Below are 15,112 nucleotides of genomic sequence, written 5' to 3'. Positions count from 1 at the left end.
TAACTCGACCCAGCTGTTGTCCAGAAGACTGCTGTAACCATAGTAATAGCCTGTATAATTTATTAGCCCACACTGGTGAAAACATGGAGCGGGTAAGTCGTGTTTTGACACCGCAAAACTGCATTTGTTTTCCATATGTAAACTAAAACTGATATGTCCTCGTATCTTCCTGTCCTCAGGATTGTATCGCCGGTCTGTACCAGTTTCTGGGTATTTCTGTCGGAGCAGAGTTCTCCTCTGAAGATGTGAGCCTCCTCTACCACAAAGTGTTTCATGTTCCTGTCCACACTGATGAAGCACATGCAGCTATGAAAAAGGTAAAGATTCATTTTAAATAATAAATATCACTATCAAAGCAGCTGATCATTTAATCAAATAACAGACATTAAGGAATATGAATTCTATATGTTTCAGATTGCAGGAAGTGACAATAATTGGTCATGTGTTGGTGAAAATGTGTTGGATGTTCTCCTAGAAATGGAAAGGGAGAGGGAAAACAAGGAAGAGGTCATTAATTAATTTATCCTCTAAGTGTCACTTATTATTTTGTCATCAATACTAAGAGTCAATATTCTTATTTACAGCTTTACTGGGACCTCCAGCTGCTAAATATTGGGAATCTCAATTCTCTCCATGCAATGGACAAGCCAATCATAACAGATCTTCACGTGTTGAATTCCCTGCATCAAAACACAGAACCAAATAATTTCAAAAAAGCTCACAACCAATCAGATTCAGGGTCGATACAGTTATGTAACTTCATAGACAGTTTACAGGTATGTATCCTAAAGCGTGGCAGATTTTCTCCTGCATAAGAAGAAATTTCTGTGTTTATCATTACATTCTCTTCCCACACACAGAAGGAGAGGCTGGTGGGGAAAAAAGAGCTATATGGGAGTGTGATGGGTGTAAGGAGGCTCAAGAAGGCAGCCAGACAGTGCTGGGCCAGGTAACTATAAGAAAAAATTTCAAATTTCTCAAAATACAATACTTGACTACCAGAGGTAGAGGTAAATATTTTATATTTTATTCCACTACATTATGTTTCTTTGAGTTTCCTGTTACTTTGCAGCTATTCTTACAAAACATACAGTAAGTTTAGCTTAAATGAATTAAATGATGCATTTCCACAATTAAATAGTCCAAACAGTTGTTTGATGTAAAGTCACTTTACTTGTATTTTACTGCTAATATTCTTTCTCACCTTTAGTAGAAGAAAATGCAGACTATTTCATTTAAAGCAGGCCTACACAACTCTCGCTGAACAGCAGCCACAGGAATAATATTACACACTACAACATATTGTAACAACAAAATCTAAAGTCAGTGAACTGACCCAGTAATGTGTTATGCATATATCCACCTTACATAAGATACTGGTCATAAAAGACCAAGTAAGTTGTCACACCGAGGTGTATTCATTTTAGCATTCATGTATTTAGAAATATATATTTGTAATTGAATTCAACTTTTAATTTCTTTGAGGTCAAATGTTTAGTGTCACAGGCATTGCACTATTCATTGAGTGTGCCTGAAAGCGCACACTATATGTTATCCACCGCACTTCTTCCACTTATTATTCTTACGCCATTTTTTTGGCTCGCTTCTCCTTCCAGAGTTTTTGTCGCACACACACAAAACAGGTATCAAAATATGCAGCTCGGCTGGGATCGGTGTGCTATGACTTTTTCTAAGAGTTTCGGCAAAAAAAAAAGTGTATTGCAAGAATTTTCGAGACCTAGAGTGAGTGATGTAATCACCACAGTGGAGAGGGAGAGGAAAATTTGTCTAAAAATAAATTTGTAAACTGTGATTGTGGCCGCAAATGTCAAGCTACTGAAATCATTTATAGCTAGAAACCTAGGAAAATTTGTCGTCTCACTCACTTCAACAGATACTTTAACAGACTTTGGTTCTTCAGCTTCTCAGGTATTTGTGGATCAATGAGACTTCAATAAATTCCTGCTTTAACCAAAATGGAAGGTGACTGATGCTTACATCCTTTTTTTTTGTCATTTTATTGAAATGCCTTATTGAACTGAATGTAGAGATAATGATACCTTCTTTATATATTTAAAAACAAGGGAAGAAAGAAAGGAAGGGGAAAAAACAATGAAAGAAGGAAGGAAAAAACGAGGGAAGAAAGAAGGAAGGAAGGAAAAAAACAACAAGGGAAGAAATGGAAGGAAGGAACGAAGGAAGGAAGGAAGGAAGGAAAAAACGGCAAATGGAAGGAAGGAAGTAAGGAAGGAAGGAAGGAAAAAAACGACACATGTTGTATTAATACTGAATTTGCTGAGCAGTGTCAGTACTAATGTATGGGGGCGACGGGGCCAGAGTCAGGCACACTCAAAATTTCTTTAGAAATTTTCTAGTTTTACTTTACATAAAGGATTTTTATTGTGTCACTAGATACAATTAACTGCTTTATGCAATGTTACCAGCCAATCCTTACGCATTGAAGGGTTTGTTTACTATAATAATGACGTTTGTGTTTGTGTTCTTAGATTGGTGTCAGAGGGGGTGCAAAGTATATTTCCCACTTCCTGTCAGAGCCAAAGCCTCGAGGTCAGGGATCAGGCCTGGGGCTGTGTCACCCTGCCAGATGTCCTCCTCTTGATAGAAGTGAAATACGATGTGGTGACCCACTTACTTTATACAGAAATGCTCCAAGAGCACTACAGTAAGGAAACGTTTCTGTTGTCACAGCATAACACAGAGAACAGTCTCAACTTACACTGCATCATAAAGCCGGGTCAGGATGCTACACATTCCTTTCTCTTTTTTTTTTCTGGGGTGTTTTTCTGTGATACCACAGCTCTGAGTATCTGGGAGACCCTGCTGCCATGGCAACAACATGAGGAAGAAGAAGGGCTGGAGGATCTTGCAGAGGAGGCTTTGGAGTCAGGTGACATGATCCGTTTGGCTGAGCTGCCGGGAGCATTCAGGATATACAGGTAACAAACATGCCACAAAGTTATTATTGTAAATTTAAGATGAAATGAAAACTAAATATACTGGAATGCCTTAAACTGAAAAGAAAACACCAAACTACAATACAATAATATTTATTGGTTACAAAATGAAATAAAAAACACTATGTACTCATGAGAGAGGAGTAATTTCTGTTATGATTCCAACTCAGAAACTCGCCTTCAGTTTTGGATACAAACATGGACAGTGTGCTTAATCAGAATTCAAGTAAACATTTGGAAAAGCACCTTCCATTTTTCTATACCATTATAATAATAAAATCATTCTCGTGCAGTGCCTTGCCTCGAGCATCTTTAAGAAGCCATCCTGAGTCCAGGGAACAGTCTTGGTCTGCTGTTTCGCTACTGTATGAGATTCACACATTACGTCAACAAGAGATGGACACACTAACAGTCCTGGGCAAGAGGTAAATACTTTTGAGACACGTTCAGATCACATAAACTGTAATCTGTTGGGAGTAAGCCACTGGAAAAGAAGAAAATAATTCAAAATACTGTCAGATGAGTTGTCAATCCCAAATATATCCACATGCTTGACTTAGGAATACTCTTACAATAATCTTATTTACTTACTTGTACCCAACACAAGTTAACACTAATGCAAGAAAATTGTTTAATACATGCCTCTATCCAGGTCTGGGATGAGATGATTCATTAATCCTTTGCATTACAGACTTGACGGGGAAAGTCTGACACTGATGTGTCTACACGTCAGGTTGGCAACTCTCAGAGCTCAGAGAGAAAAAATGTCCTATAGCGCTCTTCTGGCAGCTTGGCAGTCCTGGGAGCCATGGTGAGGCAAACAAGCACTAACAGTGAAAATAACAGCTCAGTGCTGGAAATGACTATTACTTCTTGGTCTTGCGTTAAGTCTTTTGTAAGTTTAGTTTCAGTTATACACTGTGTGTCTCTTATATCTGTCCAGGCCACATGTTAAGAGTCCGTGCAGAGCAGATCAGGTGGCCCTGTGGTTACATGGTGAAGAGGAAGAGCAAAAGGAAGACTTTATCACAGTGTCAGCACAGCAGGTAATGGAAATCTGCTTATGGGCCACTGATTCTGAGACATAGGCAGTGCATGCTTAAAGACAAACTAAAATACTTTTATCAGCAGCAGAACAAAAACTTTGGCCCTGTCACAACAGGCAGTGCTGCAGTTGCTTGTGCTGACTCAGGAGCAGGAGAGGAAGCACCTTATCAAGTTGGTACATGGGGTCTCCCTGGAGGATTTACAAGATCCAGGTTGCCGAGTGGCTCCAAAAGAGGGTAAAAATCTATATTCTCTTCTTTCCCTGCTGCGTGTTTGTCAGAATTATCTTTGTTTTGTATATCCCATTCTTTTTTGTTTCCTATTTCTCATGCAGATAGTCATGAGGAAGTTGCTTTAAGAAATGGCTGTATAAAAAGACTGAAACAAATCCATGCTGGCCTACAAACAAGCAACGAGACTCAGACCCCCTCAAAGCAAACAAACCATCAGCCAGAGCACCAAATGGAGCCCCACATAAGCAGTAACTCGGCAATGTGGTCCCAACAAAAGCTGGAGGATTGTTCCCTGCTCCTCTTGACCCATCTGACAGAGCACCAAGAGGTCCAAGTTTCTGCAGTACTGCCAGCACTGATGGACAAGGTGAGTCAAGACAACCACAGCATCCAATCCAAAGATTCCACAATAACACATGATCTTTTTTTATGTCTATTAGAGCGCACAGCGGATCCAAGCTCTGCGAGATGAGTATGAATCCGAACTTCAAGCACAGCGCTACACCAACATACTCCAACTCCTGATCTCAGATGCCCCGCTTACTCCAGGCTCTATACTCACTCCTTATCCGAACTTAACTGAAAATAACAGCAATGAGCAGATCGCAGCCCAGTCCTGCGGCAGGGGTCCAGGCAATGCTCAAAACAGCAGTGGTGGGCCAGGTGATGCTCCAACGGTTGATTCAAACAGTAGAGACAGCAGAGAACTGAATGGAGTGCAAATTGCAGATGGAGCTGACAGACAGGATGTCTGTACAGGTACTGCAAACACATGCAATCACAGATTACCATACGTTAACAACTGCAATTACAATATTTTGCATTACCCCAGGTTGTGGAGCGGCTATAGAGGACCCGCCCTACTTGGAGTTCTTGTGTGTGTCAGATCCAGCAAGTAATACTCATCAGAGTCTCACTGCAGACGGAGAAGGAGCCCAGGAAGCAACAGAGGCTAATGCAGTAAAGAGCCCCCAGAGCTATGAGAAACAGGCCTCACTGATCACTCTTGCTTGGAGCAAACTACCAGAGGATGACAATGACTCTGAGGAGGAGGCTGCCCAAGTCCAGCCAATTGATATAAGCAGCACAGATGAACACACACATGGTGAGGAGACGTCTGAAGAGAGAGACAAGGAAGATCTAAAAGCCACTCATCACCACCCTGACATACAGTCTGCAGGCCAGCAGTCCAGCACAGTAAGTAAGGTAGTGTAAAGATGCACAAAACATTGTATCACTATGTCATGCGTCTGATTTTTTTCTTCTATATTCTTGTTAGTTGACTTTAGAGGAGAGAGAGACTGCTAGTCAACTACAGAGCGGAGAAGCTGTATCTGAATGTGACCTTCCAACACATGCCTCAGCAGCAGAGACCCTGCAGGATGCACAACCACATCTCTTAGTAGTCCCCCCTGAGATTAAACGGCATGCTGGTGACCTCTGCTCTGGACTGTCCAATGAGAATGTGGAGAGGGAGGAGGTGGAAATGTGTCCCACTGCACCGGAGTCAGAGCTGAGAGGGCCTGAAACCACTCACATGAAGGACCAGAAATATAATTCACAAAACACAGTAAGTATATCTACACATTTACACAACTAGGCCTCATGATTTGTACTTTTTTACATAACTTACTTCTTTTTAAAAGTGCCGTCAATCTGCTGTTTCCTGTTGAAAAGGTTGACTGCAGCCCTGCAGAGAGGGAATCCACACTGATCGCCAAAGAACCAGTTTCGGCAATGGAGAGAGAAAGGACGATGCGCAACCTGGTGGACATGCAAAGAAAGGTCGAACAGAAGCAGCAAAGGGATAGAGAGAGACAGCTGCTGAGGGTGAGAGACAGCAGCATTTTTGGTGGATAGTGGATAAAGTTTTCAGGTCATAAGGGGGGAGAGGTCACGTCACCCTGGATTGTTTGTCTTTCAGGTTCAAGAACGTCTGTCGATCATCCAGAACAGAAAGGCAGAGGAAGACCTGCTCGGCCTGAAACACACAGACCGGCTCAAGCACCTCACACAAGATCTACCACAGGTAAGAACTGTAGATTCAGGGAATCATTCTGCATAACGTGATATACATTTTGCTTTGTGCACCTTTCATTCAGGAGGATAAGAACCAGCAGAAGACAGTTGTCAGAGAGCGACTCGAACAGCTGAGAAGAGAGCGATCTTATATCATGCAGTCCAAACGAGACAGGTAAGGAACACCTAAGTAGTGTTAACATCATCCCTTCTGTTGTCTTTGTATGTCTGGTCTATTCTATTTGCATTTTATCTCCTTTAACTTTAGCTTTACTCATTTTAGTCTGGTTTTTATTAGTTATTGCTTTTTAATATCATTCTAATGGTTTTCTTTGTCAGTGTAAAACACTTTGAATTGCCTCTGTGTTTGTAATATGTTATATAAATCATGCACAGCCTTAATTTTTTTTTTTTTTAACTCCTAGGAATACTGCAGGATTTAAGGAGCTCTTGGGTCCTGTATCTCTCCAAAGCAAAGAAACAGACGATGGAGCAGACTGAGAAACTACAGCTGCTTAAATTCATGTAATTGTCAACAACATGCGACTTCAAACCACAAAATACCTCAACTAATGATTTTCTATTCATTTAAAAATCGATTGAACTGTTCTTCGGATAAAACTCTGATGTTAATGTTGCAGTTTGTATCAATAGTGCCCTTCATTTGTTTGTGCTCATATAAACCAGGTTATTTCAGGTTGTGCATATGAAATAAAAACAGACATGAAACTTGCAGTGACTTGTGTATTATACAGTTTAATTATCATCTTGACAAACATAAGCATCAACAGTAACGTCATTTATCAATGACCCCCTTCAGTTGTGTACACATTATCCCCCTGTGGCCCGAAATTACATACACAATGAGTCGCAGAGGTGCATGTTACAGAGTCTACAGAGGTTCCATCAACTCCCCTTCATGTGAATGCAACATGTATATCGGCACTGTTGGCCATTGCTTGTGTCACTTAGAGTGTAAGAAATAATATGATTAGATGAAGGATACTGCTGTAGACTTTGAATGCACCTATGGACTGGGGTTGTATTTATTTACAGGTCTATGGGAATGGGAATATCGTAATATGATTTGGCTAACAACTCTACAATGGGGGAGATATGTATAATACAGAGGGTTGGTGCGGGCCCAGTGGTTTTCCTGCAAGAGAGGGTGATCTCTCCGTCCTGGTGAGAACAGGGAAAATGTCTACGTAGGATAGATTCTCAACAAATAAACATTCTGTTTTTTTTCCTGTTTAATTGAACCTATATAGTGTCCACTCACACTGCAGTCCAACACAAAGCAGGAAAACCCATCACGCGAATAAGCCGGAACATTCCACAGTAGCTCACACACACATACTGAGCCACTGCATTACAAACATACATACATACAATGTACACGTGTCCTCATATCAAATGAAGAGTACACAATTCAGGTTCAAGTTCTGTGCCCTCGAACACACTGACATTCAAACCAACAAAGACAAACAAGCTTAAATTTCAAACTAAAACAAGATGCCTGGCCAACAGTTGCTATACTCAGGGCTTTAATATTCTAGTAATGTGACAGCTAAACAGAACCAGTCCCATTTTCAAAATATGACAATTCACCTTAGAGGATGCAGGATGGGTTAAACATGTGCGGTTCTCAGCAGGCTGTGCAGAGGACACACTTTTAGGGCTGTACTCAGGTCAGCTCTTATGACAGCAGGGCACTTTGATAGCAGTGACACACTGAAATTTCAAAGAAGTGTGGCGTCAGATTTCTCTGTTGTATCCGGAACCTGGATCTACACGTGTAAGATCTTCAGCAAGAAAGCAGCATGCGCTTGTGTGTGACAGACTAAACTACACCTTATACAAGATAGTCAACAATATTTGCATTTTATACACTAGACTGGTGTTTCCCACAGTGAAAGGTAAAAGCCTAGAATGAAAACGGGGAGGTCCAAATCGAGTTCAGTCAGTGAACCGCTGAGACTGAGACCACCTTCATGCTGGAGGCTTTGATGGGCACTACTGTCCATAAACACAAAATGGTCATCACACATCCAGCATATCTCTGACTTATGGGCACCATGGAACTGAGGAGGGTGAATATACGTGTATATGTATTTTGTGTACGTCTCTTTTTTCATAGGAGTCATGAAAGGAGAGAAATGTGCGTGTGTATGTGCGTCAAGTCTTGAATGCTGTTAGCAATGGGACTCAAGGGATGCTCGTGTATTTATGTGTTTACGTGTGTGTGTGTGCATGTCTTTATGTATGAGTCTCTCTATTGGTGTGCGCACTGCACCCCCGGGCCATGGTGGCCCCCTTCCTCATCAGAACTATCATTGTAGGCCTCTCTCCTGGCTCCACCTCCTGACCCTTGACTCCTGTCAAAATCTGTCAGGTCAACTTCCTCCGCATCTGCTGCGATCACGGGATTCTCAGCGCGGGCAGGCAGCAAGCACTCGAGTTCCTGAAAATTAAAAAAACAAACAAAAAAAACACACAAAGTCATTCAGGCTTAACGTTATGTCATAATTTTGCAAAATGGGAGGCTTATGTGTTTCTCACTCACGTTGAGCTTTTCGGCGCTGATCCAGTTGTTTTCAGGGAACTGGACGTCAAATTTGACGTAAAGGTCTCCCTTCTCGAAAGGGTTTCTGTACTGAGGCATTCCCTCTCCCTTCACCATTCGAATACACCCTGCCACACAAACATACACCAACAAAAGCGTGTAAAAAGTATGCCGGCGCAATGAGAACAATACAGTAAGAGGCTTGTGACAATTGTGCAATTTACAAGCTGTGTACTATATATTGTGACATGAGCCAAGAGAGTAATCAGGTAATTAAAAACGGTAAATGTTTGAAAATAGGAACACTTTGCCTTTGGCATTTTATGATGTGCTACAATAACAATTAAAAATCGTATTACTTGGGATTTGTTTCATAACCATCATTAAAAAGTATGTGTATATCTGGGTGTGTTTGTGCACAATCCATAATTAATGGTGTTTGAGTGGTCACGGAGATTATAGTTTTTTTTTTTTTTAAAACAACAAAAATGATGACATGCAGGCTGCAGAGAAAGTAAAACTCTCTGCTACACTGGAAATTTACCAGCAATCTGACATATGGCTGATGTTTATTGCTCACTGCGCTTAGTTCGGCAAGCCATTATTCCATATCAGCCTGCACTCCATTAGTGTCGGGGTAGAATTTTTTTTACAAAGCATCTTTTAAGTGTGTTTTAGAAACACTCTATTCTGGCCCAAAAATAAAGGTTTGCTCCAAAGCCACCACCTAGAAAAAAAAAAAAAAAAAAGCTGGTTTGTCACAAAATATGTGATATCAAGACATGTTTACCTGGTTCAATGATCTTGCCAGGTGGGTATTTCACAAGCAACTGACGTCCATCAAGGTGTGTGACAGTCATCTGGAAGCCACACAGAGCCTCAACCAGTCCGATACGTTGGACCATATGAAGGTCGCTGCCTTCACGGCGGAAATCCTGGTTTAGATTCAATAAAATGTGTTAAACAAATACAAAAACATCCTCTTAGCCATGAGAATAATGTAAATACAAATAATCAAACAATATCAGAAGCCTTTTTTTTTTACCTCATGCTCTTTCTCTTGAAGAACCAGGACTATATCTCCTGGTTCGACTCCTGGTGCTTGGTCAGCTTCCCCAGAGAATGTGATCTTCTGTCCATGTCTCATGCCTTTGTCCACATGCACCTCCAGAAGCTTAGTCTCCTTACTCACCTTATGACCCTCACACTTTCTGCAGCGGTCCTTCTCATTTATCACCTCACCTATATTGGCACACATGGAGAGATTGGACAATTTCAAAGTGCTGCTTTGCCTATTATTGTACATTGTCATGTCATTGTGTGGGCGTTCGTGGACACATTACCCTCTCCATTGCAGTCTGTGCAGACTGACTGCATCTGTTGGACCATCCCTGGAGCCAGCTGTCTAATCATGATTCTCATACCTCGTCCTCTGCACGCCACACACTTTTGCACTGCTCCTGCCTTACCCCCCTGACTAAAAAAGGCAAACAATAAAGCATCAGCACTGTTACCAGAAATTTCTATGTAACAAAAATCACTGCAATTACATACTATGTTCCATTGGGGCTTTGAAACTATAGATCAATATGCCTCTTCGTTCATTAAAATGAAAAAGCAAACTCACCCATTGCAGGCACCACACAGCACGTTCTTGCTGAGCTGCAGTTTGGTGGTTTTGCCGTTGTATAGATCTTCAAGAGAAACTCTGTGGGACAAAAAAAAAAAGTGGGTTGTATGCAATATCATATTATATTTGAAGCACCCACAGAAACACCCAGAGTGCATTTAAGTCATATACTTACTTCAGAGGGTGTACCATGTCATCTCCTCTCCTCTTGCCTCCATTGCGTCCTCTGCCCTGTCCACCCATGAACCCAAACAGTCCTCCACCGAAAATGTGAGAGAAGATATCGTCCATGCCCGGCCCGCCGCCTCCTCCCTCCCGTAAACCCTGTTCTCCATAGCGATCATAAAGCTCCTTCTTTTCTGGGTTTGTCAGAACCTCATAAGCAAAACTGATCTCTTTAAACTGGAAAATAAAAACACACACACCAAGAAAAAAAAGAACAAAAAACATCAGAGTGCTTGACACAGTGATACATAAAATACAGCACATCACATCAGAGCAGAAGGGGTGAACTAGTTTTGTTTTTGATGAGCACCTCTTATAAAAAGAAACAAAAAAAAGACTTGTCTCTTGTGTCACATTCTTGCAGAATATTAAGTATAAAGGAGGGCAAATCAAAAACTAATGCACTTTCCTCTAGGGAAAAGCTGTTTCATGTTCTGTGCTCTAATCTGCACCTTGCATTAATCCTCAAAAGAGCTAGGCCATGTGGTCGTGACAAACTAAATTGACATCATTACTTTGTCCCAATTGTTGAGCGATTGAGGTGCTGCTGGTGGTGGTACTGTTGCTAACTATGGTTTTGCTGCTGTTACCAGGGCGGCTGTGGCTCACAGGGTCGTCCACTAATCAGATGATCGGCGGTTCGATCCCCGGCTCCTCCGGTCTGCATGTCGAAGTGTCCCTGGGCAAGACACTGAACCCCAAATTGCTCCCGAAGGCTGTGCCATCGGTGTGTGAATGTGTATTAATGGTTAGATCCTCAAACTGATGAGCAGTTGGCACCTTGCATGGTAGCCAATGCCATCAGTGTATGAATGTGTGTGAATGGGGTGAAAGAGATATGTAGTGTAAAAGCGCTTTGAGTGGTCGGAAGACTAGAAAGGCGCTATATAAGTACAGTCCATTTACCATTTACCATGATATGCTTTGATGAATCATACCTTGTCTCCGGCGTCAGGGTTCTTGTCAGGATGGTACTCTTTGGCCAGTTTGCGGTAGGCCTGTAAAACAAAAAAAACAAACAAACATCAACATAAGTAAAGTCATGTGAGCTCCCTGAGATCTGTGTAGCTTTGCTAGCACATCACTAAGTGTATTAACTGTCCTGACCAGCCTCACTAGCCAAGGGCTTGACCTGTGGACCTGCTGTCAAACACATCAGCTGCCTTTGACATCTCAAGACACTCACACACTTTTACTCCAAAGTGAAGATGTCCTCAAAACTACATTTAGAGTTTACCTGCTTTACCAATAGAGCAATAACAGCTATGGTCTTGTGGAAAATTCAAATGCAGATAACACTTATTTCTGACATTTAAAAAAAAAAGGTTTTAAAAGTGAGTCACACTGTGGCTCCGTCTCCACCGCCCAGCATCCACGTTAAAAATGTGGAAGGAAAAACATCTGGAAAGACCGAAGGCGACTGTGTCATAATAGTTCAAGATAAGCTCATATTTATCAAGTTATATGGCTGGACGTAAGGACGAATAAACAAGGACGCGAACATATGATTTAAATGTGTCGAGTCGTGTGTAACAAGGGTCATAAACGATGCCTGCCGGGTGTTTGGATGTAGTTTGGAGCACATAGCCAGGTGCATGTTGGCTAACTACGCTAAGTACACAGTGGTGAGGCTATACGACGGATGAAACGATCACAAGTTTAGCTGTGTACGTTTAATTTCACGGTGAATTCAATGTAACCAAATGTTACCGACCCTGTAAAACACACGCAGTTTTCTTTCCTTGGTGTTTTCTAGCTCTAGGTGAGGTGTTTATCTAACGCTTTTACTGGCGTCGATAATGCTCGGCTCGGCCCTGGCTATTTGCTGGAGCGTCGTTATCATCTAATAACTAGCCGGCGCGCTATCACACTCGTGGTCACCCCGTGTATTTCTTGGTTTTCGAGCAGGCTCAACTCAATCGTTCTCATTTATAACAAAACGTAAAAAAAAAATAAGTCAGGCTGGTATTTCACCGATACCAATAGGTAGCTTTAATTTTCCACGCAACGAAGCACTGAACGGTTACCCATGGTAACTAGCTTAGCTTACCAGCTAGGCTCACTGTAAACTAGCTCATGTTGATTAGCTTGTTTCTAGGCCACAATTTCACTGGTGACCTCTCTTCCTTTTTTTTATTTTTTCATTCCGCTCTAACACCAACAAACTCCCCTTTTTATCGGTTCAGAGGACGCGTTACCTTTTTGAGTTCATTTTCAGAGGCTGATGGTGAAACTCCGAGGATGTCGTATAGCTTAGTATCCACAACGTTCGCCATGATGCTAACCGGCTACACAGAGAGACCTTCTGCGGAGCTTCAGCCGAGAGAGGAGCCGACGCAAGATTCACCGGCTGGGACTGAGCGAGGGTTGCCAGATACTACGACAGACTCAAACACCCACTCGGAAACAGATGCCAAAAAGCAGCAACCATATCATTTCAATAAGAGTTATGTTTGTGAATGTGTCGTTATATTTATTAATATTGAACAAAATAGTAACAATACTTACTTTAACCACAATGTTTCCAATTTGCCATGTTTTTATTATTACGGATATCAGAATAAGTAGTACTGTAGTGATAGCAAGAAAACAAAACTTTAACACTATACACCTATACAATATCCCATTTTAACACTATATACACACTATATACACATGTATAAATAAGAGTTAAATAAAACCAGTAACAGTAAAATAAAAACAAGTAACAGTGAACTATGTAATATGTAAATATAAAACCTTATGACTAATTTAGTCTTTGAAATAAATAACAGTTAAGTAAAACCAGTAACAGTAAAAAAAAAAAAAAAAAGTAACAGTGAACTATGTAATATGTAAATCTAAAACCTTATGACTAATTTAGTCTTTGAAATAAATAACAGTTAAGTAGAACCAGTAACAGTAAAATAAAAACCAAGTAACAGTGAACTATGTAATATGTAAATCTAAAATCTTATGACTAATTTAGTCTTTGAAATAAATAACAGTTAAATAAAACCAGTAACAGTAAACAAAAAAAAAAAAAAAACAAGTAAAAGTAAACTATACAATATGTAAATCTAAAACCTTATGACTAATTTAGTCTTTGAAATACATAACAGTTAAGCAGAACCAGTAACAAAAACAAGTAACAGTGAACTATGCAATATGTAAATCTAAAACCTTATGACTAATTTAGTCTTTGAAATACATAACAGTTAAGCAGAACCAGTAACAAAAACAAGTAACAGTGAACTATGCAATATGTAAATCTAAAACCTTATGACTAATTTAGTCTTTGAAATACATAACAGTTAAGCAGAACCAGTAACAAAAACAAGTAACAGTGAACTATGCAATATGTAAATCTAAAACCTTATAAAGAATTTAGTCTTTGGGAGACTGTACAGAGAATACATTGATTGTTTAAAGTGCATGTGTGGCAGATTTCACTTATTAACACTTAAAATACATGAGGTTGAAATGGCCATAAGTTTACTTTTAGGTTTCCCTGTGAATGCAACCAAACTACTAAATTATTTAAATATCATTTGAACACAAGAAATTGCATTTGTATGTTGATTAATGTGGGGTGGTGGCCTTTTGAAGCTTCGGACTGTCTGAAGTTCAAAGGTCCCCTATGAGTGAATTTGACTTTTTTTTAGTGTATCCCTAAATCTTAAGAGTTTCCATAAGAACCAGCATTTATCTGAGGTAGGTCAAACTGAAAGGCCACTCCAGAGAGAGAACTGTGTTGGGACATTTTGTAATAAAACCTTGTACATAAGGTACATTACAACCATGAAGCCAACCAACACAGCTTTAAGCATTGACAAAAACATCACTACATTAAACTCCTTATGCGAATAGGAGTCATTACTTGTAGTTTAAAAGACTTAAATTCATCAAACAAATGTCTCCTGTTCAGGTATTGGACGGATAAAGAAATACACATTTTATATCTTACATATCTTATGCAAGTGTTATAAGATCTTACATATTATAGCAGTTGTGGAAAGTATCATTCCTCTAGGACTGTTCTTATCTAGCTACAGTTTTGAGGTACTTGTACTTTATTTCCATTTTTTATACTTTCCTTTTCAGATTAAGATTTTACATACAAAACATGATCAGTTTCTAAATTATTTTGTATTATTAAACTACCCCACAGTCCACTTCAAACAACAGTACTAAATACTGCTTACATGCATCAAAAATAAAATGAATTTTATATTTATATTAAGCTGGGATAGGCTCCAGTCCCACCATGACCCTGATGATTATAAGCAGCTATAGATAATGGATGGATGGATTGATTATAATTATATTATTATAGTATAGTGTATTTGTTGCCAATACTGTTATTTTGTTTGTATTCTAAATTTGAACTCTTTGTTTTTTGCCTGGCAGGGATTATTATCAGTACAGCTAATATATG

The 15,112-nt window shown here is 40.1% G+C and overlaps 2 protein-coding genes across 2 annotated transcripts; one reads left to right on the top strand and one right to left on the bottom strand.

Annotated features, from left to right (window-relative positions):
• The first annotated feature begins 83 nt into the window (after positions 1 to 83).
• Positions 84 to 5,470, top strand: LOC113744214 (uncharacterized). The gene is made up of 12 exons (XM_027272995.1): positions 84 to 92; positions 180 to 317; positions 861 to 949; positions 2,508 to 2,683; positions 2,819 to 2,957; positions 3,269 to 3,400; positions 3,667 to 3,786; positions 3,919 to 4,021; positions 4,138 to 4,258; positions 4,357 to 4,622; positions 4,696 to 5,014; positions 5,088 to 5,470. The coding sequence occupies exons 1-12, from the start codon at positions 84 to 86 to the stop codon at positions 5,468 to 5,470; spliced, it is 1,995 nt and encodes a 664-aa protein (XP_027128796.1).
• A 1,544-nt stretch (positions 5,471 to 7,014) lies between these two features.
• On the bottom strand, positions 7,015 to 13,099 carry dnaja2b (DnaJ heat shock protein family (Hsp40) member A2b). The gene is made up of 9 exons (XM_027272896.1): positions 12,894 to 13,099; positions 11,634 to 11,693; positions 10,646 to 10,872; positions 10,468 to 10,548; positions 10,184 to 10,317; positions 9,886 to 10,082; positions 9,631 to 9,775; positions 8,841 to 8,968; positions 7,015 to 8,738 (listed from the first exon to the last, which is right to left on the bottom strand). The coding sequence occupies exons 1-9, from the start codon at positions 12,969 to 12,971 to the stop codon at positions 8,550 to 8,552; spliced, it is 1,239 nt and encodes a 412-aa protein (XP_027128697.1). The 5' UTR covers positions 12,972 to 13,099; the 3' UTR covers positions 7,015 to 8,549.
• Positions 13,100 to 15,112: the final 2,013 nt, after the last annotated feature.

This window comes from Larimichthys crocea, chromosome XXI (genome assembly GCF_000972845.2).
Source record: "Larimichthys crocea isolate SSNF chromosome XXI, L_crocea_2.0, whole genome shotgun sequence".
Lineage (NCBI taxonomy): Eukaryota > Metazoa > Chordata > Actinopteri > Sciaenidae > Larimichthys > Larimichthys crocea.
Note: the sequence above shows the minus strand (reverse complement) of the source record. Positions and strands in the feature narration are given on the sequence as shown.